Consider the following 22,766-nt stretch of genomic DNA (forward strand, 5'->3'; position numbering starts at 1 on the left):
CAGGCCAAGGACAGCCTGGCATCCGTGATTTTATCAGAGCCTTTCATTAGTCTCGCACACCACCAGCAATTGTGCAAAAGAGTTTTTTTTAACTTTGAAATATTAGCCATTCCCAGTTGAGAAGGTAAGACTAATACTTTAAAAAGAGAGAGAGGGGGCAATATGGCTGGTGCCAGGGTCACTAGGAGGGGCTGGTTGACATGGGTTGGGGCCCTGGTGCTCCTTAAGTGGAAGGACAGATAGGAGGAATGGAACAGGAAAAGGAGAATGGCCTTCCAAGAGGAGCTTAACCTTTGCATCTCCATTTCCCACCTTTTAAAATAACATTAACCTCACTGTCCCAGGAGAAGGTTCTTCTAAACTTCAGGCTACTTTTAGGAAATAATGTTTTATTATTTGCAAATACACAAAGTACTTTGAAGAGTTGTGAAGTTTTTTCCTTCTAGTAGGGACCATTAGGGACCAGTTTCAACAACTAGATAAGTCTGTGAGACTAATTTACAATTAGGGTAACTATTTCTGGTGGACATTCGTGCCTGCACTATCTAAATATCTGTGAACCAAAGCTTTGCTCTGCTGCGGTCCAAATGATTAAAAATTACCAATTATTTGAGTTCAGGTAGGAAGGCATTTGACTTACTGTTTTACTATGCATGTAACAAGTGTGAAGCTGCCCAGCAATAGGTAGGGGCTTCCTACACATTTCCCACCCCTCTTTATCTGAAGATATACCCTTCTGTCCAGAAGAGAAGGACGTATGTGATCTGGTTAGGGTGGGACCCCAGAGACCCATCCTTCTTTCTGTCCTCTGCCCTTGCAGCCCTCCCGCTCTCAAACCTTTACGAGACCCTGGGAGTTGTTGGGTCAACTACCACTCAGCTGTACACCGACCGCACAGAGAAGCTGAGGCCTGAGATGGAAGGACCCGGCAGCTTCACTATCTTCGCCCCCAGCAATGAGGCCTGGGCTTCCTTGTCAGCTGTGAGATGACCTTCTTCTGCCCAAGGGACCCTTATTGGGGAGAGCCCTACTTCGTAGAGGGGTGGGCTATTGAGCATGAAGAATGGGGATTCTGTAAGTGATCTACTGATTGCCTATTTCCAGAAACATTTTTCTTAACCTCTAATAAGATAAAGCCGTGAACTTCGGCTAAAATATACCTCATCAGGCTGCTTCCAATGCCTCATTGGTTCAACTGGACGGATAGACCTTGGTGTTCACTGAGGAAGGATCCTTGGCAGAATGGAGGCCTGGGTTCACTCTGGCTTAAGCATGTTTCCCAGGGTAGCAAGGACTCATCTCTTGCCACAGAGCTTGAATGTGGGGTCTGTAGCTACCTTACTGTCATGCTGTCCTTCCTTCTAGGAAGTGCTGGACTCCCTGGTGAGCAATGTCAACATCGAGCTGCTCAACGCCCTTCGCTACCACATGGTAGACAGACGGGTCCTGACCGATGAGCTGAAACACGGCATGTCCCTCACTTCCATGTACCAGAATTCAGACATCCAAATCCATCACTATCCCAATGGGGTACGGGAATCTCCAGCTATACAGCATTGTCCTTGGTCCCCAATGAGCCTACTCCTGGCCCCATAGGTGGGGTGCGTTTGGGAGGTTTTTCCTGCAGTAGATACCATCTGCTTCTTTGCACATGCTTCTCCTTGGCCCTCCAGTTTCACAGCTCTGAGACCCATGTTCTGCTACTGTGTTCAAAACACTGTTAATACCGTTTTCCCTTCTGGATGCTTCAAGGCTGTGCCTCTGATATGTTGAAGTCTTATCCTTGCTTCTTCTCTGGGCAGATCGTAACCGTCAACTGTGCTCGGCTGCTGAAAGCTGACCACCACGCCACCAATGGTGTGGTGCACCTCATTGATAAGGTCATCTCCACTGTCACCAACAACATCCAGCAGGTCATCGAGATTGAGGACACCTTTGAGACGCTCAGGGTGAGGCACTGTGCTGGGAAGAGGCCCAAGCTGGAGACACAAAGTCTCTCAAGAGGGCCCTAAGGGGGCCACATGTGTGGGAGGAGCCAAGGATGTCTCTTGTGGGGAGTTGTGAAGGAAGTTTCCCTAAATGCTCATAAAAGTGGAGAATCTACTAACCAGACACTCAGCCTGACTACAAGGAAGGGTCATCATCATTACCTGTGCGATTCCTTCTGCCTGGCTTCTCCTTTGTAAAGTCTTCTTTCCTTGGCTCCTTGGAGAGCTCAGTGGTTTGTGGCTGCAGTGGGATAGGCCCCTTACTGCAGAGTCCTCTGAGCCCTGGGCTGCTTGGGTCTGCATTGTTGTTCCAGAGATGGGAGGGCCCTTTCTCCAAGAGTAAATTGCCTGTGAGGCTGCATGATGCCTCAGGACCACACATCCCCACCAGCCATAGGCATGTGTCCTTGGAGCCCAGACCAGCAGAGTAGCCCACATTGTGGGCATGAGAGCCTGGGGATCGATTTCCGGCCTGGCTTCTGACTGCTCTGTGGCTACAAAAATATGGTTCCCTCCCCCTGCCTAGCAGGCATGTTTCTTACAACTGGAGTGGTAAGCAGGTGTTCCCCTTGGCAACAGCTGCTCAGGAGGAAGTGAACACAGGCTGCCCCATCAGGGTTTTTGCCCTGATTCAAAAAGAACTTCTTGACCACAAAGGATACTGTGTGGGAGTGGGGTGGTTCCTCACCTGGAGATCTCCAACACAGACAGACGCCCACGGGCCAGCTGGCATTGATATGGCCTCAGAAGGTAGAGGATGACTCTTAGCTGGCTCTAGAGGGACCTGAGGACCTTGGCTCTCTAAGCTCTCCCTCCTCCTCTCCCCTGCATTTCTCTTGGGTCACTCAGAGGTTAGGGGACTGCAAGAAAATGATGTTCCTGCAAAGTTGGCAGCACCTGTTTTAACTAACAGCAGGCGAGCCCCACTGAGACACTGCCTCTCAGTGTTTAGGTTTAATCAATATTCCTTCCTTCCTTCTTCCCTTTTGACCTTCCCTAACTCCCATCTTTTCTTCTTCCAACACATATCAAACACACTATTTCCCAGGTGTTATTCTATGTACTGCTAACCAGAGGGTCGGCAGTTCGAATCTGCCAGGTGCTCCTTGGAAACTATGTGGGGCAGTTCTACCCTGTCCTATAGGGTCGCTATGAGTTGGAATTGACTCGACGACACTGGGTTTGGTTTTGGTTTTTGGCATTCTATGTACCAGGGGCATAGAGGTGAATAAGACAGACAAATGTTTGCCCTCAAGGAGTTTGTAGTCTATCTGGAGAGACAGAGAATGGACACATAAGCCACAGATTGTGATGAGCATTATAGAGCGGGTAAGTGCTGAGCAAGGAGAGTAGGGGAGGCCAATTGGGACTGAGTGGTCAGGGCTTTCTGGAAGAGATGGCATTTGAGCTGAGGCCTGAAGGATGAGAATAGGCCAGTCATACAAAATTCTGGGGCAGGAGCACATGGGTGGAAGCGAGAACAAAGGTAAAGGCTTAGAGGCAGAAACAGCAAGGAGGCCAGTGTGGCCCATGTGAGGAGGTGAGGTCAGAGCAACTGGCAGGGGCCAGACCTGCAGGGCCTTACAGACCAAGGAGTTTGTCTTCATCCTGAGAACAGTAGGAAGCCATTTATGCTTTTAAAAGATCATCTGGGTGCCATGTAGAGAATGAATTGTGCAGATGTAATCCTTAAGCGCAGGGGCTCACATAGATAATTATTACCAATAACTTCTCACAATAGTGAGAGGGGCAGCAAGCTGTGAAAGTATGCATGATCAAGTTGACTTTCCAGAGAAATAACATCTCAGTCAGGACCTAAAAATAAGTAGCAAAGCAAGGGGGAAGAACAGAAGGAACAGCAAGGGCAAAGGCCTGGAGACATGAGGTCATTGTGGCCAGAGCTCAGCCATGCAAGGCTGCGGTATGAAATGAGCACTGGTTCTGCTTGTCTTTCCAAACACCTTAAGTCCTCTGAAGGAAGCCTGGTGAGGCTGTGTGTGTATGTGTGTGTGTGTAGCTTTTGTCTGCAGAGAATTCTAGAGCCTTCAGGGAACCCTCTGTTTTCTTCCCACCCCACAGGCTGCTGTGGCTGCGTCAGGGCTCAACACCCTACTTGAAAGTGACGGCCAGTTCACACTCTTGGCCCCAACCAATGAGGCCTTCGAGAAGATCCCTGCTGAGACCTTGAACCGGATCCTTGGTGACCCAGAGGCCCTAAAAGGTGAGCACCCCTCACCTCCTGCTGCCACCTCCTTGGAACAGCCAGACAGGGCCCAAGGCCTGCTCTAGTTCAAAGTAAATACACCACCTGACATGAGGTGACTCAGAATGTCCACCACAGAGGCGACTTGGGGACCATCCCATCCCATTGCTCCCAGCTGGGCCATGTCTCTGCAAGGCCAAAGCAGAGCCTACCCTGGGTCTGAGGGGTGAGTACAGAATCCAGTAGCCTTTGTCTAGGGATACAGCTGAGCTGAGGAGGGAGGCAGAGCTGGAGGTCCAAAGCAGGCCTTGGCCAGACACAGGAAAAGCTAAAGGCTCATAGAAGCAAAGCCAGAGCAAGACTGTCAGGTGGGGCAGCAGCTTGGAGGCGTGGGGCAGGGTGGCATGTCCTGGCATCTTTGAAATGGAATCATCCGCAGCCCTTTAACTCTTCCTATGTCCGGCTTGAGGGCCTCACGGATAATGCAAAATTAGAGTTAAAAACTACTAACAGTCCACTCTTGACTCTCCAGTGTTGGCTACATTCTCACCTCCTCAATGGGCTGCTAAGTTAGGCAGAGCACTGGTTACTGCTGGAGGAGAGGGAAGGGCTGAACATGTGAGGCACATTAGGAGGGGAAGCCCAGGGGGGCCAGGCTCTGTCCCCTCCTCCAACCTGCCCCCCTCCAGCTCCAGGCCGTGGCTTTGCCACTCCTAGAGGGGGAATGAGCACTAAGCTGCTGTCTGTGATCTCTGAGCCCCCTGGGAAATGGAGTAGGTCCCAGATCCCCCTGCACCTCCTGAAGATAATCCAGGGATGACTTCATTTCTTTTGAATCTATTTAAATCCACCTTCGTAATATCCTATATAAAGTGCCTAATGCATTTCAGACACTACATAAATTTTAAATGTTCTCTTTCCAGTCACGCAGGGATGGGAAGGGGCACGTTTCTGAAAGCACAGATGGAGATCTGCTGTGTGTTTAGCAGATGATTACTGGGTGCCTCCATGTGCCTGTTGTGTGCTGAGTACTGAGGCCGCACAAATTAATACAGTGCAGCCATCGCCTTCAAGGGAGTTAAAGTCTAGTGGGGACGACAGGCTCAAAACAGGTCATTGGAATCTGAGTTTAGTGAGCGCAGTGACAGGTACTCGAAACACCATGGACACGGTGGCAAGGGTTGGGGCACACACAGTGTGAGGGGTCCCAGAGGTTTCCTGTAAATGAAACTTAAGTATGACTCAGCATATTTTGCTTTCCACTTAGAGCTATGTTCCCCCAAAAACATGTTTTGTACAAAGCAATTTTTATCTTTGTGGATAATTCAAAAACCAAACCAAACCCGTTGCTGTAGTGTCAATTACAACTCATAACAACCCTATAGGACAGAGTAGAACTGCCCCATAGGGTTTCCAAGGAGTGGCTGGTGGATTTGATCTTTTGGTTCTTAGCCATAGCTCTTAACCACTGCACCACCGGGGCTCCTTGTGGATATCAGAACTCCTTTTTAAAGTGGAAAGAACGACCTCTAATCTCTCCCTTTTCCTACTCAGTAACCAGTTTGCTCAAAGCAAGGGCCATCTATCTGGTGCTATAGCTGCTAGACTTGAAGGAAGAGGGCCCTGATTCCATCTGGGGAAGTCTCCTTGTCCTTACTTGCAGATTGGCAGACAGGCAAGACAGCAGCCCTGGGCTGGTGTGCTCCATTTGACAACCAGTACCCAGCCCTGGCCCTGGTCACCCTCTGAGTGGCCTGCCACGTCGCCCCCACCCCACCATGGCTTCAGTTTTCTTCCCGGGGAATCTAAATCCCTCAGGCCTACATTCCCATGGCAGCCTCTGGCTGAATCTGGTAATCACTGGCTTTCAAGGCCATTGAGACTTTTGCTGGAACCCAGTGACTCTGCAAGGCTGCACAGCTTCCTCCTGCCTGTGACTGTACAGTTTTGGTTCCCACACTTGGGAAGAATTGAAACTCACCTCTTTAGTGAGAACTGAAGGCAAAGGGCCTTGGTGAGCTTGGGGAGCAACAGTCTGGGAACCTGCTCTGCTTGGGGAGGATGAGAGGCATATGCTCTTTGATTGGTCCTTGCAGCTTGGGGGTGGGGGCACATCCTCCTTGATTGGTCCCTGCAGTTTCCTAAGTCCAGCATGTTTTGGGCTCTCTGAGGTGATGAAACCCTTTGCTGTCAAGTTGATTCTGACTCATAGCTATCCTACAGAACAGAGTAGAACTGCCCCATAAGGTTTCCAAGGCCATAATCTTTATGGAAGCAGACTGCTACATCTTTCTCCTGTGGAGCAGCTGGTGGGTTCAAACTCTCTACCTTTCAGTTAGTAGCCAAGTGCTTAACCACTGCACCACCGGGGCTCCTTTCTGAAGTAATGGGTGCCAGTGAAAGCCATGACTGGATTAGGAGCCCTTCTCTGGGGCCCCAGCCCTTACCATCCCCGTGAAGTAGCGCTTGAACAATAAATCATTATAGTATGGGATGGTAGAGATCATGTCTTACCGATTGCAGTTCCCAACCCCTAAGACAGATCCTGGAAACCCTTGGGTAAAATGAGTGAAAGCCTGCATAAATAATGTTCAAATAATTTAGAACTGCCATTTGCTACAGTTTTGATCTTTTCCTACCACATTTTACATTTTTATAAAGGCCAGTACGTAAAAGTCCCATGGCAGGCTCATTTGAGTTTTTCCCTAGTCCCTGAAGTTCAAGTACTAATAAGATAATCCACCTTGAAGTTCAGATGCTAAATAAGCTAATTGCTAACACTGGTTGAGCATTTACTCAGCTGTCAGGGTGCTCAGGGTTTCACATTCAGGATTTCATTTCATCCTTACAACAGCCCTAGAAGATGAATGCTATTATTATCTCCACTTGACTGAGAAGGAAGTTGAGACTTAAAAACATTAAATAACTTACCTAAGGTCTTCTGGGCAGTAAGTGGCTGAGCTTCAATTCAAACTTAGGCAGTCTGACCACAGAGCCCAAGCTAGCGTACAAGGGCAGCAGGCAGAAGGAAGATCTGGGCCAGGCCGATAATCAGCACTGGAGAGAGCCTTCCCAGTGTGGGCTGGCTGCAAGTTGGCCCCCGAAGTCAGCTTACAGGAGGCACTGACTTGTGTCCTGTTTGGCCCCCAGACCTGTTGAAAAACCACATCCTGAAGTCGGCCATGTGTGCCGAAGCCATTGTGGCTGGGATGTCCATGGAGACCCTAGAGGGCACAACATTGGAGGTAGGCTGCAGCGGAGACATGCTCACCATCAATGGGAAGGCCATCATCTCCAACAAAGACACCCTGGCCACCAATGGTGTGATCCACTACATTGATGAGCTGCTCATCCCAGACTCAGGTAAGTTAGGCTTTGGGGGGCCTTGCCCCTCCCAGACCTCCATCCCCTCTGCCGTCAGTGGTGGCAGGATGGGAGGGAATTCAGGAATATTTGAGATCACATCCCTGCCTAGACCCAGTTCACAGGCTCTTAGAAGAGAAGGCCTGGGCACCCAGTGGGTTGCAGCCAGGTTGTAAAGAAGCTTCAGCTCAGGCATGGGAGTCCAGGCATTACCTTGGAGGCAGTGGGGAGCCACTGAGCATGTCTGGGAAAGAGTGATGTGACCACAGAGTCCTCTCTGAAGATCTGCCTGTTCTGCTTGGGCACAGGGCCATTTGCTGAACTGAGAGAATTTGCTTTCTCAATGGTGCCCAAGCCATCCCGGGGTCGCTGCCCAAGGGAGAAATGACTGAATGAACTAAATGTGTTTAATTCAGCATATAGGCCCCATTCTGGAATTTTAGGCAGATTTACTGCCTATGAATAGAAAAAAAGAAAGAAAGAAAAAAGACCAACCTTCATTCTATGGGGGTCACTGGCATTATCTACCCTTCAGAAGCCATAATACGGAGAATGCTGCCTTTCCCTCCAGCATTAGGAGTGCCCTGGCCAAGCTGCCCGCAGGGCTCGGGAGAGCACCTGATCTCTCCCTTCCCTCTCCTCTGCCCAAATGAATTGTATACCACTTCCTTGAACAGTTAAATTTTCTAGGTGACTGTTCCCCTGATGACACAAACCCACTGGGCGCCAGCAGCATTCCTGCCGACGAGTGTCATGCATTTAGGTACATGAATAATAAATGAAAACAGCACTTTTAACTTTTGAACCCACTTTCTCCTTCCTTGTAGCCAAGACGCTATTTGAATTGGCTGCAGAGTCTGATGTTTCCACAGCCGTTGACCTTTTTAGACAAGCTGGTCTCAACACTCGCCTCTCCGGAAATGAGCGGTTGACTCTCCTGGCCCCCCTGAATTCCGTGTTCAAAGGTAACATGGGGGACGCACTGCTGTTGGTTTGTCCTTGAGGACAGTCGCCTCACCCACTGCCACCTCCACCACACCCTCCCCAATTTACAGCACCCCAAGGAACGTTAGCACTTCCACCCCAGCTCAACTGAAAGCAGATGTGACTTCACCAAAAACCTCCGAGGCTCTGTGGTTTCACTTGGCAGAGCAGAGAAAGCCTCCGGGAATCCATTCCTCAGAATGTAAGGGTCCGCATCTGTCAGGAGAGCAGGGCGGCCCTGCCCCCTCTGCAGGATCCACTGCCAATGTGATAGTAAGGGGCTCAGAGTGAGGGTACCACTGAGCTGTGGCCACGGGGAAGGCAGATGAAGTGCTCAAGTTGTATCCGGGCCTTCTCTTCCTTCTTAGGGCAAAACTCCAAACACCCTTGCTTATCTGGACCTTTCCTTTTTCTTTTTTTCACAGAAAGATGCCAGATGTTAAGAAATACTGGCAGCCTCACTTGGTTTCTCAATCTCCATATCTGACCTCAAGCCAGGACACTCTTGACTAAACTTGTCTCCCAGATCATTCTCTTCATTTCAGGATTATTCCCCTCTGGGTCTAAACATGCCTTCTCTTGCAGATGGCACCCCTCCCATCGATGCCACTACAAAGGATTTGCTTCTGAACCACGTGATTAAAAACCAACTGGCCTCCAAGTATCTGTACCATGGACAGACCCTGGACACTCTGGGTGGCAAAAAACTGAGAGTTTTTGTTTATCGTAATGTAAGTTCTGGTTCCTAACTCATGCTCCTCCTTTCAGTCAGAGGAGTCCCTGGGTGGCACAGTCAGCTAAATGCATGCTACTAACTAGAAGGTTTGCTGTTCAAATCCACCCAGAGGCTCCTCGGAAGAAAGGCCTGGTAATCTGCTTTTGAAAGTCACAACAATGAAAGTTCTGTGGAGCACAGTTCTACTCTGCACGCATGGAGTTGCCATGAGTTGGAATCGACTCAATAGCAGCTGGTTTTCTTTCAGTCATCACTGAGAAATGGAGGCTGTGTTACTGTAAAAATTGTTCTCAGTCAGCATGAGCTTGCGAGAGAACTGGTTTCTAATAAAGAAGGAAATAATTTCTTGAAAGTATATCTTATACCAAAGTGGGATCCTGCCGAAGGATTAGAATGTCCGAACTACATGCCTGTCTCACCAGGATGTTTAAGCAGCAGTCCACCTTGACAAATGGAAGGAGGGGTAGAGGTTTGGAGTCCTATTTAGCTTATGTGACGAGAACCCCTTGAAATGAAGGCTGACACAGCCTTCCTCAGTCCACAAGGTTCTCTTTACTGTCTTTTCTCTCCCTTCGAACCCAGCGGTTACCCTAGAATATCAAACAGAAAACATAACACAACATAGCTCTTGATTGGGACCAGTCAGTGCCATTTGGCTATGGACGGTTGCCATCTATTAAACAAATCATTGGTCTCAATCCATTTATTTTATGATTGTTGATGGACCTCACGTGCAACATGATATCCTCATCACGGGGCCCCTGTGGCCATTATTTCCTTCTTTTTATTCTTTTGTTTCCTGGAGAAAACACATCACTTTACCCTAGACTTAATGACCCACCCCAATATCTCTTCCTGATCTTTGTGGCTGATGGCATTAGCACGTGCCCCGAACAGCTCAGCAGGCCCCAGCCTGGGAAGATGACCAGCCTTTCTCTGCCCCTGTTCTGTGCAGAGCCTGTGCATCGAGAACAGCTGCATTGCTGCCCACGACAAGAGGGGGCGGTACGGGACCCTGTTCACCATGGACCGGGTGCTGACCCCCCCGATGGGGACCGTCATGGACATCCTGAAGGGGGACCATCGCTTTAGGTAACTGGCCCCATCCCAGGGTGCGGCTTCTTCCAAGTGGCCCCACAGGAGCCAGAGACTGGGCTCAATTATTTGTCAAGCTCCCCCTTCCTCAGGAATTCACAGTGCCCTGGTGTGACCATCCAGGCTTTGGTGTGGAAAGGATGAGGGTCAATTTGAAGGCTTAAGTTGGGAAGAAGGGTTACTCCTGGGAGGATGGTACTCCCATCCACGGGAAGCAGGAGGAGAGACTACGTTTTAATTTCTGAGGCACAAAAAACATCCCTTTCTCACTTTGAGGTTCTAGTTGAATTCAGTGCACGTGGTTTTGAGTGTGGGATGAGTTGCTCACTGTCTGTGGAGTGTCTGCTTATTGTAACTGAGGGTCTCTTGCCACTCGTTCTAAGGCTTTCTGTGTCACTGTGTTTTCTTGCCCTGCTCTCTCCATTTCTGACTGTCTTATTCACCACTGGGTGCCATCACATTGAATGTGTTTTCCTGTTACTGAGTTCAGCTGCCTGCCCCATACAGGACCTGGAAGACCACCACACCCTGCCCGTCCCAGAATCCCATCCCCCAGGACCCAGTGGCTCACCTAGTCTCTGGATCAGCCATGCCTCTGACCTCTATCCTTTTTCCTCCTAACTTCTGGCTGTTTAACTGCACTCAGCATTTATCTTGGGTTGGAGAAAAGACTTAGACAGCAATGTTGCTCTGCGTGCATGGGGAGGGTGTAAAAACCACTAAGGTATGTGAATTCCAGCAGTCTGGGCTCCAAGTATGCCAGTGATGAGGTGTTTGACGACAGTGCCCCGCCACAGGCAGGTGATATTTCTGGTATGTGTCCACAGCATGCTGGTTGCTGCCATCCAGTCTGCAGGGCTGACTGAGACCCTCAATCGGGAAGGGGCCTATACAGTCTTTGCCCCCACAAATGAAGCCTTCCAAGCCATGCCACCAGAAGAACTGAACAAACTCTTGGGTAAGGACCAACCTAAGTACATTTTTCAACTTATATGAAATAGCTTTACCTGCCAGAGTCGCAGGAGGAAACAGCACACTACAAAGGGTTTAACTGAAAGGAATGTAATGACAAGACTATTTGGACAGGTGTGGACAGGATTAAGGGAACGAAAAAGGGTAATAAGACCCAAGAACTAGCAACCATGGGAAGCCTGTACCACCCCAGACCCAGGAGGCATTGAGGACAGGAGCCAGGGAGAATTTGAGCCTTGGACAAGGGGCCACAGGACAGCAGCCAGTCATATACAGCTATTGCCAGAACCATGGCAAAGGGGACCACTGAGTGCCCCAGCTTCTCCCTCCTCCCACCCCCCAACCCCCAGTTGCCTGTTGGGCCTACTGTTCCCTGATTACAGGAGGGCAAGGAAGCCTGGATGACACAGTTCATAGAGGTCAGTCTCCTAGGGTACTAAACAAGGCAGAGAAGAATAGAAAAGAGATTGAAGGTGGTTAACAACCGACCCAGTCACCAGGGTCTGTGTTTACTGAGGACCTAGGAGAGCAGTGGCAGTGAAGCCATTTACCTGCATGAAATGCCCCTCAGGATGAAAGCTTTACCTAGAAGTTAAACGTGGCCCTGAGAGATTTAGTTGAGGATGTTTGGGAGGCAATACAGCTAAGAGCTTGGGCTACCAGAGTACCTGAAGATAGGTTCAAATCCAGGCTCATAAATTTACCAGCTGAATGACCTCTGGCAAGCTGCTTAACCTCTTTGAGCCTCAGTTTCCCTATTCGAAAGCTAAGGATGCTAAGAATACCTTTGTCACTGTGTCGTGAGGATGGAACGGGATGGTGCACGCAGTGCCGGATACAGTCAGTGACAGCTGTGCTGACAGGGAGGTGGGGTGTTCAGCTCTGACGGATGCCCGCAAGAGCCACTTCCACTGCCACAGGAAGGTGAGCCCAGGGAGAAGGAAGGATCTTGGCGGAATCTCCTCACCTATGCCTCACTTCCCACTCTGGTGAGAGCAGAACAGAAAGCTCAGGTTGCAGGCAGCTCAGAGCTGAATTTGTGTCTCGTTTAATCTTCTTTGCTAAATGAGCGCCGGTGTCTGTGGTGCTGACGCACGTTCTTGACAAGTGGGGAGAAGTTTTTTCTGAATATAAACTTCCCCTCGGAATTTCCCCAGGTGGGCTGAGCCTGCCCAGCTTCATTTCATTTTCAGTTGTGTGGGAGCAGACTCCCTAGATAATACAAACAGTTAACATGCTCAGCTGTTAACCAAAAGGTCGCCAGTTTGAGTCCACCCAGAGGTGCCTCAGAAGAAAAGCCTGGAGATGTACTTCCAAAAAATCATCCACTGAAAATCCTATGGAGCACAGCTCTACTCTGACACACATGGTTCACTATTAGTCAGGATCAGTTTGATGGCAACTGGTTTGGTTGGTGTGTAGGAGCAGAGGAGGGGACTGGGGAGGATGTCCCAGACATTCCCTGAGGCAGGCTGTAGGCAGGATTAAACCCCCAACATTTCCCGTGGATGGAGATGGGTCCAGTTGTTAGTGATCTCTAGAGAAGGAGGTCCCTTGCCCTGAGGGGCTGGCTTGGCTCAGTATCTTCTGGAAGTTTTTATTTTTAAAGAGAACTCTTACGGGTTCCAGAATGTGAATGTCTGTGAATCACTTGGTACCTGGTGACCCCATCCATGGCACTAACGTGGGTGTATCAACAATCAAGTGAACTCTCCCAAATGCTCTGAAACTTACTGTGTTCTCATTTTCAAGATGCTAGAAATAGTCATCTGTAAACCCTGGGGCAATGCAGCCATTTGGCTGGTAATGTGAGTATTAGAGGCAGCCTTAATGGAGATAAGAGGGCAGCTGGCAGCTTTAAAAATTGCCTCCCACACTTAATTTGAGAAGTGCCTGTGCACCTTTATGAGCAATAGGATGCTTTCCCCAGTTGGTGGGGAGACAGACGTGGGCTGGAAGGAATGCGAAGACGTGATGTGGAGGGAATACCCCAGTCAGCCCTGACCTCATCGGCTCCATGACTCCTCAGGATTGCAGCTGTTGAGTCTTTTAAGTTGTCCCTTCAGGAAACAACCGTTTCAAACAGAATATGCATTTGAGGGTAGAATGTATAAATATTTCACCGCTGTGTTATAACCGTCGGGAGCCACACTGATGATGAAATGTCCCAGATGCTGGTGCTGGAAAGGTCCCTGGCTTTCCAAGCAAATATTTAGCTCATGGAAACATGAGTCATGCTCGTAGAGGAATATGGATTAACTCCTTCTCAGCTGCCAAGGAGCCCAGCATCACAGAGAGCAGCCGCTGACTGAAGGGGCAGCGTCATGGCCACAGACGTGTGCCTTGCGCCTGCCAACCATGATGCAGGTGGTGGGTCACAGGCTGAGCACACAGTGGGTGCTCAGAGACTGCGTATTACTTGGACAGGAAGTTCTTCATCTTAGGGGTGACCACTTGCATCTTCATTGAGCCCTCCTTGACCACACCAGTTACCATCCTTGGGATTGACTCCGCCTTCCTTTTCCCAAAAACCTGCAGGAAATGCCAAGGAACTTGCCAACATCCTGAAATACCACATTGGCGATGAAATCCGGGTTAGCGGAGGTATTGGGGCCCTGGTGCGGCTGAAGTCTCTCCAAGGTGACAAGCTAGAAGTCAGCTCGGTGAGTGTGCCTGCAAATCAAAAGGCTGAGTGTGCCTTACCACCAGGGTGTCATGGCACAGCTCGCCCCCAAGATGGCATTAGACACATACACAGTCTTTAAGGTGCATCCTGAATCTCTGACTACATTTTATCCACCAAACTAAAACCAAACCAGTGACTGTTGAGTCAACTCCAACTCATGACTGCCCTGTGTGTGTGTCACAGTAGAACTGTGCTCCATAGGGTTTTCAATGCCACAGAGAAAAAGGGCCTTACAGGAAACCAGGTAAGATTGTGGTTAGGCATGAGTAAGAACTTCAGATTTTCAGGGGCATAAAGCATCTGATTTGGCCGCTGGGAGAAGCCTTAAAATCCTCCTTCCCTTAGGGAGATAATAGGCAATTATTTGCCGTGCGCGATCAGCCCCCTATCCTTACCAACCAGACCATCCCAAGAGGCTTTTGTCATTTCTGCTGCTTGGCCTGTGAGCACCCCCTGGCTCTGTACCGCTGACCATCTTTTGCAGGGACCATTCTTCCTGTGTATGGCTGGCTTGGCTTCTGTTCCCTCTTGCTCTCCCCTGACCTTCAGCCATCCCTTCACTCATCAGTTTCTGTAGCATGGGAAGACCTGTAGGGAAGTAGGGATGTGAATGACTTGTTTAATTTCTGCAAGTCACTTGAGAATCTCCTAGCATCTGGGGTTGGGTGTTACAGTCCTGTCTGTTGCAGGCTTCGGTCTCCATTCCCCCCTTGAGTCCATTACATGGATCCGAGATAGATTTTCCTTGGGTAGGGAAATCTTCATTGAGGCTTAAGGTGAAGTGGAAAGAGCACTTCACACAGAGCTGGAGGCTTGGCTACTGTTCCCGACTGTCCCCCCTAATTAGAAGGCACGTTGCCTCTCTTGAGCCTTAGTTTCCTCTTCTGTTAAATGGGGCAGTAATATTCACCCTCCTAACCATGCATATTCTAAGGGTTAAGTTACTAAGGGGGAACATATAAGAACATTTTGTAAGTTGCAGTGTACTGAATCCACACAAAGGGTTAGAATGAACCCACCAGACTGAAGGTCTCTTGAGGGTAAGGACTGTTTCATTCACCAGAGCATACCGGACACAGTGCACAAAGCCTGGCGTATATAAGTGCTTGGTAAACATTTGCTAAATAAATAAAATAAATAAGCTGTGCATTCAGCAATCGTTGTCTCTTTTTCCCTTAGAAAAACAATACGGTGTGTGTCAATAAAGAACCTGTTGCTGAAACTGACATCATGGCCACAAATGGTGTGGTCTATGCCATCACCAGTGTTCTGCAGCCTCCAGGTAAGTTATGACCTGGTCCCAAAGCATTGCTTTCCCAGTCAGTCCTTCTCTGCAGGTGGCAGCTGGTGCCCAGGGGAAAACTGTTCCAAACACAGAGATACGAATAGCATGTCATTTTGATATTCAGATTGTACTTACACCAGCATCCCTGTGGCTGATTGAAAAGTGAGAGTTGGGAACTATTGGTTTTGAACAAATTATACTAAGGAACTTGAGGGACACGTTTCTCTGAACTGAATAGCCTGGGTGTCTTAGTCCTGCTGAGACACAGCCCAGTTGTTTGTACACGTAGGATGCTGTTAGTGTGGCTCCAAGCATTGCTCATAGAGAATCTCACCTTGTGTTTTTGCTCTCTTTGCTTTGTGGTGTTGTGTGCTGTCAAGTCAATTCTAACTCATAGCAACATTATAGGACAGAGTAGAGCTGCCACGTAGGGGTTCCTAGGCTATAATCTTTACAGAGGGAGCCCTTGTGGTGCAATGGTTAAGTGCTTGACTGCTAACCAAAAGTTCGGCAGTTCCAACTCACCAGCTACTCCGTAGGAGAAAGGACCTGGCGATCTGCTCCCATAAAGATTATAGCTTAGGAAACACTATGGGGCAGTTATACTTTGTCCTACAGAGTCGGTAGGAGTCAGAATCAACCCTATGGCACACAATGACAACAACAACAAACTTTGGAGGAGCAGACAGCCAGATCCTTTCTCCCACAGAGAGGTTAATGAGCTTGAATCGCCAACCTTTCAGGTAGCAGTAACCATCGTGCCACCAGCACTCACTTTACTGAACTTCAGTCCAGCTTCTAGCCTCACTTATGCATTCACTTTTTTTTCATCTCTCTGCCCATGAGCCAAATTCCACCATGAGTTCTGAAAAGTTGTTGCTGTTGTTAGGTGCCATAGAGTCAGTTCCAACTCACAGCGACCCTGTGTACAACAAAACGAAACACTACCTGGTCCTGCGCCATCCTCACAGCCGTTGCTGTTTGAGCCCATTGTTGCAGCCACTGTGTCGATCCATCTTGTTGAGGGTCTTCCTCTTTTTCACTGACCCTCTAATTTACCAAGCAGGTTTTCCGTCTCCAGGGACTGGTCCTTCCTGATAACCTGTCCGAAGTATGTGAGCTGAAGTCTTTCCATCTTTGCTTCTAAGGAGCAATCTGGCTGTACTTCTTCCAAGACAGATTTGTTCGTTCTTCTGGCAGCCCATGGATATATTGAATATTCTTCAAAAACAGCATAACTCAAAGGCATCAATTCTTCTTGGATTTCCCTTATTAATTGTCCAGCTTTTTGCATACATATGAGGCGATTGAAAATACCACGGTTTGGGTCAGGTGCACCTTAGTCCTCAAAGTGACATCTTTGTTTTTCAACACTTTAAAGAGGTCTTTTGCAGCTGATTTGCCTGATGCAACATATCATTTGATTTCTTGACTGCTGCTTCCGTGGCTGTTGATTGCAGATCCAAGTAAAAGGAAACCCCTGACAATTTCAATATTTTCTCCATTTATCATGGTGTTTTGCTTATTGGTCCAGCTGTGAGAATTTTTGTTTTCTTTATGTTGAGGTATAATTCATACTGAAGGCCGTAGTCTTTGATCTTCATCAATAAGTGCTTCAAAGTCTTCATTTTCAGCAAGCAGGGTTGTGTCATCTGCATATCACGGGATGTTAATGAGTCTTCCTGCAATCCTGATGCTGCATTCTTCTTCATACAGTCCACCTTCTCGGATTATTTGCTCAGCATACAGATTGAACACGTGTGATGAAAGGATACAACCCTGACACACACCTTTCCTAATTTTAACCATGCAGTATTCCGGTGTCCTGTTTGAATGTGTTCCTTGGTCTATGTACACATTTCACATAGCACAATTAAATGTTCTGGAATTCCCGTTTTTCACAAAGCTATCTGTAATTTGTATATGATCCACACAGTCAACTGCCTTTGCATAGTCAATAAAACACAGGTGAACATCTTTCCGGTATTCTCTGCTTTCAGCCAAGATCCACCATACATGAGCAATGATATCCTTCATTCCATGTCCTCTTCTGAACCCAGCTTGAATTTCTGGCAGTCCCCTGTTGATGTACTACTGCAACAGTTTTTTAATTATCTTCAGCGTAATTTTACTTGTGTGTGATAGTGATGATATTGTTCGATAATTTCTACATTCTATTGGATCACCTTTCTTTGCAATGAGCACAAATAATGGATCTCTTCTAGTTGGTTGGCTAGCTATCTGTCTTCGAAATTTCTTGACATAGAAGAGTGTAAGTGCTTCCAGCATTGCGTCAGTTTGTTGAAACATCTCAACTGGTATTCTGTCAATTACTGGAGGCTTGTTTTTGCCAGTGGCTTCAGTTCAGCTTGGACTTCTTCCTTCAATACCATTGGTTCCTGATCTTATGCTACCTCCTGAAAAGGTTGAACGTCAACCAGTTCTTTTTGGTACACTGACTCTGTGTATTCCTTCCTTCTTCTTTTGATGCTTCCTGCATCATTTCAATATTTTGCTGATAGAATGCTTTAATACTGTAAGTTGAGGCTTGAATTTTTTCTTAAGTTCTATCAGCTTGAGAAATGCAGAGTGTGTTCTTCCCTTTTGGTTTTCTAACTCCAGGCGTTTTCACATTTCTTTATAATACTTTGTCTTCTAAAGCCACCGTTTGAAATCTTCTGTTCAGCTCTTTTACTTCATCATTTCTTCCATTCGCTTTAGCTACTTGATGTTCGAGAGCAAGTTTCAGAGTCTCTTCTGACATCTATTTTAGTCTTTATTTTCTTTCCTATCTTTTTAATGCCCTTTTTCTTTCTTCATGTATGATGTCCTTGATGTCATCCCACAACGTGTCTGATCTTCAGACATTGGTGTCCAGTGCATCAGATCTATTCTTTAGATGGTCTCTTTTGGCTTTCAAGGACTTATCTCAGTTTTCTTCAGCTTTAACTTGAACTTGCATAAGAGCAATTGATGGTCTGCTCCACAGTCGGCCCTGGCCTTGTTCTGACTGATGATATTGAGCTCCTCCACATTTCTTTCCACAGATATAGTTGATTTTATTCCTGCATATCCCATCTGGTAAGGTCCACATGTACAGTCACCACTTATGTTGTTGAAAAAAAAGGCATTGCAATGCATAAGTCATTGGTCTTGCAAAATTCCATCATGCAGTCTCCTGTGTCGTTTCTATTACCAAGGCCGTATTTTCCAACTACTGATCCTTCTTCTTTTTTTCTATCTTTCACATTCCAGTCACTAGTAATTATCAATGCATCTTGATGGCATGTTTGATCAATTTCAGACTGCAGAAGTTGGTTAAAGTCTTCAAATTTTTCATCTTTGGCCTTAGTGGTTGATGCATAAATTTGAATAATATTATTAACTGTTCTTCCTTTTAGGCATGTGGGTATTATCCTATTACTGACAGCGTTGTACTTCAAGATAGATCTTGAAATGTTCTTTTTAAGGATAAATGCACACCATTCCTCTTCAGTTTGTCATTCCTGGCATAGTAGACCATATGATTGTCCAATTCAGAATGGCCAATACCAGTCCATTTCAGCTCACTAATGCCTAGGATATTGATCCTTATGCGTTCCATTTCATATTTGACAACTTCCAATTTTCCTGCATTCATACTTTGCATATTCCACATTCCGATTGTTAATGAGTGTTAGCAGCTGTTTCTCCTCATTTTGAGTTGTGCCACATCAGCAAATGAAGGTCCCAAAAACTTTACTCTATCCACATCTTTAAGGTCGACTCTACTTTGAGGAGGCAGCTCTTCAGCCGTATTTTGAGTGCCTTCCAGCCTGAGGGGCTCATCTTCTAGCACTATATCAGACATTGTTCCGCTGCTATCCATAAGGTTTTGGTTGGCCAGATTTTTTTTTTAGAAGTAGATTGCCAGGTCCTCCCAGTCTGTCTTAGTCTAGAGGCTCCACTGAAACTTGTCCACCATTTGAAATACTGGTAGCATAGCTTCGAGCATCACAGCAACACGCAAGCTACCACAGTACTATAAACTGACAGAAGAGTGGCGATATGAAAAGTTACAAAAGGAAAATTCATTTGAAAATGTGTGCCTGGAAGCCCAATAGTGCCACTCAGGCATGGATGTTATGAATGATGTGCTAATAGTTTCTCTCTCTTACAAAAGCCACCTTTTTCTTCCTCTGCAGCCAACAAACCGCAGGAACGAGGAGATGAGCTTGCAGATTCTGCGCTTGAAATTTTCAAACAGGCAGCAGCATTTTCCAAGGTAAGACGCCTGCTAGGTTTGCCCCTGGTCTGAGCAGCTTTGTGTCCTCTGCTTAGGCCCATGGAGGAGGCTCTCTAGGCCCCTGTCTTCCTTGACTGCTCTCCCAGGGCTCTCTCAAACCTTCTGCCTACTCACACTGGGGTATCCTCAGCCATTGCCTGTGTGGAGTTCAGAGAGAAGAACCCAGGAAGCTCCTGCTTCTTTTGTGGGTCAAAGCCCAGGCCTTCAGATAGAGGCCTCAGAATAGGGAAGCAACTGCTGGTGAGAACGCCTGTAACTCTGGATTCCATCTGTCCAAGGAGGACACCTGGCCTGCCTGGGCTTCTGAGTCATCATTCTGTGATTTGTGACATTGCCCATCATGGGTGATGCTGGAGCTCCCCTGGGCAGGGGTGTGGACTCTGTGCAGTAAGGCTGAGGCTAAGCCTGTCTATGAATGGAGCCTGCCTTCCTTGCCTCAGCCCCACCTCCTTCCCAGAGCCTCTGACTCTTTCTGTACTTCTTATCCTGACCCCCAGTTTGCCCAGAGCCTAAGAGTCCCACTTGTACATGAGTGCTCTGTGCCTGGGTCCAGGAGAAGCTCTTTGGGAATGCAAGGCATCTTATAGAAAGTTCACATTTCCAGAGAAGAGGCTGCAGGGGGCGGTCTTTAACCCAGACACCTGGAGCTCCAACATGGCACTTCAGGTTTTGGACAGAGGGGTCACCTTAGTGACCTTCAAGAAAGGGTTTTGGCCTTGAGCTGCTACTACTGAGAGCCACCCTCCTGTGCAGTCCCGACTCTGCAAACTCTAGGCTGTGGTCTCTATGGAAAAGCCTGGCTTTGGGGTCGCCCAGAAATGTCCATCTTCAACTCAGCTTGGTAGGGACTGCCATGTCACTTAGGGCTGCCAAGGCTGACTAAGGAGCTTCCCAGACCCACCAGTTTCACTTCCCCCTTCCTCTTTCTCACCCTCGGCATTTTTTTATGAGTAGGGGTGGCAGTGGGGCAAAGCCACTGTCATAAGCAGATGCAGGTATAATCTTCACTTGAAAACCTGATAACTTGTGTTTTCTTTCAGGCTTCCCAGAGGTCTGTCCGACTAGGTAAGTCTGGCCTGGTTTGAAGTCCGCATTTGACCTCCAAGCAGGCCCGAGCTTGCCATCTGCTGCACGTAGATAAGAACATCCTGGTGTAATATAACAAGCCTGGCCTTTAGGGTCATACCAGCTGGATGAATTGCGTTCAGACACTACACCCAATTTCCTTCTTCCTTCTCCATAAGGTGAAGATAATAACAGGGAGTTATTGGCTCTGGGAGCCTGGGAATATGGCACAGGGACTTGGCAGAGCCCACGGTGCAGAGGTAGTTCCACACTGGTGGATGTAGAAAAATCCCAGCTCAGAACATCAGACATTGAGTGAGGTATGAAGTTTCACAAGCCAAGAAAGCACCTACTATGTGCAGGATCACATGGCAGAAGGAGTTCTTTGGCCCCATCTTCCAGACTCTGACAGTTCTAGGCAGGCATGAGGAAGCCTGCATCTTTTTCACCTTTCCAACACCTCTCTTTCAGCCCCCGTCTATCAGCGGTTGTTAGAGAGGATGAAGCATTAGCGTGAAGGACCACAAGAAGAATGCACTTCAGCAGCTCCCAGCCAATTTCTCTCAGTTTGCTAAAGAGACTGGATGTTTTTTTAAGCCAAAGATCACACTTCGATGTATATGGGCCGCATCATTAGGAGACCTGAGCCTTGGGTACGGGGTGGGGTGGGAGGAGGGAAAGAGAGGTACTTTTTATTTTTTTCTCCCTAAACATGGCTGTTAACCCACTGCGTGCAGAGACCTGGATGTCACTGCCTGACATTCACTTCCATAAAGGACCTGACCCACATGGCAGGTTTCCCGCCCTTGCCAAGTGCTCAGGAAAAGGGAGCCACAGTTTTGTGGAACTCACAAAACATGAATTAAGCAATCAAGCATTATGGGAAAGTTGTGGCACAGTTTTTGTAAAGCCCTTCAGTTGGAGAAATGGCATCTTCATAAGCAGTGAGTTGAACTGTTCTGTCAAGTGAGTCTGGTGTGTCCATCTAGCTTGGACACTCCTATGTGGCCTTGTCCAGGTAGAAAAGAGAGGGTGTGCAGAGCATGGAGAGGCGCAGTATTTCCCAAAGAGAAGTGTGGCAGAGCCATGATGTGTTTGTAATAATAAAACCAAAGAAATATGTGCCCTGTGTGGACGATGATTGTGTTCTGGCCTGTGTAATTGGGAGGATGTGTTTCTGTGCCTTACGTAGAAGCTTGCGGCTATGTTGGCCCTTCACACATCGATTCCACCCAGGGTCAGCTCGAGAAGGAGTTTGAGCAATGGTTTGGGGGAGATTCCAGCAGCTGGCCCTCATACCCTTAGACGGCTCATGGGGGCTTGAATCTATCTTTGATGAACTTGTTTGCATTTCAGCCTCCACCAGTTCTGGGGTGCCAGTCCTCAGTGTTCACCTTGCCCAGCACTTTGCTTCCTCTCTTTGGCTAGAAGCATCTCCCTTCCAGCATTGCGATTCATTCTCCCACCCTTGTGTTGTACTTTTGAATGTTTAGCACCACCCCTTGAAGAGGTCTCCATCATAGTCCCATTATACAGATGAGGAGGCTGAAGTTCAAAAGGGAAAACCACTGGTAACAAAGAAATGGGCCAAGTTGGAACTGGAACCCAAGTCTCCTGACTCCCAAAGGCCATCATTTAACAAGCAACCAAGTCCAGGTTTTCCAGGCTCATACTACTCTCTGTGGTAGCCATGTTCACGTCCTTTTCCTTGTCCCTTTAATCTCCACCATCTAAAATGTCTGCGGCACTCTGAGAGGCAGTTTGGTATGCTGTGTCCTCATTGCTCACTACCTATGTGGCCTGGGCTAGTTAGTTAATCTCTTAGTGCCTCTTTTCCTCAGCTGTAATGGGGAGACAACAGTCGTATCTACCTCATGAGTCTGTCGTGAGGATGAAATTAGATAATCCGTATAAAATGCTTGATGCAGTTAGGCAAGCTATCTTAGGCTGCTCGGAATCAGTGCAGTTGTCAGCATTTTTGTATGTCTTTCCCAAAGGTGGCCCACCTTCTGGGAGAATGGGAGAGCCTTTCCACTCACCCCCTGACACCCGACTCTGCCAAGACTTGTTCACTCCAGCAGTCTCTGTTCATTTCACTCAGTGG

The 22,766-nt window shown here is 47.9% G+C and overlaps 1 protein-coding gene across 2 annotated transcripts in view; it reads left to right on the forward strand.

Annotated features, from left to right (window-relative positions):
• The window catches only part of TGFBI (transforming growth factor beta induced), a 38,721-nt gene extending 16,937 nt beyond the window's left edge, over positions 1 to 21,784 (forward strand). For both annotated transcript variants that reach the window (XM_003404507.4, XM_064276504.1), the window contains 14 exons: positions 821 to 981; positions 1,366 to 1,530; positions 1,803 to 1,949; positions 4,068 to 4,209; positions 7,342 to 7,554; positions 8,382 to 8,519; positions 9,124 to 9,269; positions 10,230 to 10,366; positions 11,197 to 11,327; positions 13,880 to 14,004; positions 15,207 to 15,309; positions 19,497 to 19,576; positions 20,638 to 20,662; positions 21,134 to 21,784. In XM_003404507.4, the coding sequence (XP_003404555.1) occupies positions 821 to 981; positions 1,366 to 1,530; positions 1,803 to 1,949; positions 4,068 to 4,209; positions 7,342 to 7,554; positions 8,382 to 8,519; positions 9,124 to 9,269; positions 10,230 to 10,366; positions 11,197 to 11,327; positions 13,880 to 14,004; positions 15,207 to 15,309; positions 19,497 to 19,576; positions 20,638 to 20,662; positions 21,134 to 21,174 (1,754 nt within the window). In that variant the 3' untranslated portion in view covers positions 21,175 to 21,784. The remainder of the gene's footprint in view (positions 1 to 820; positions 982 to 1,365; positions 1,531 to 1,802; positions 1,950 to 4,067; positions 4,210 to 7,341; positions 7,555 to 8,381; positions 8,520 to 9,123; positions 9,270 to 10,229; positions 10,367 to 11,196; positions 11,328 to 13,879; positions 14,005 to 15,206; positions 15,310 to 19,496; positions 19,577 to 20,637; positions 20,663 to 21,133) is intronic.
• Positions 21,785 to 22,766: the final 982 nt, after the last annotated feature.

Source organism: Loxodonta africana, chromosome 2 (assembly GCF_030014295.1).
Source record: "Loxodonta africana isolate mLoxAfr1 chromosome 2, mLoxAfr1.hap2, whole genome shotgun sequence".
NCBI lineage: Eukaryota > Metazoa > Chordata > Mammalia > Proboscidea > Elephantidae > Loxodonta > Loxodonta africana.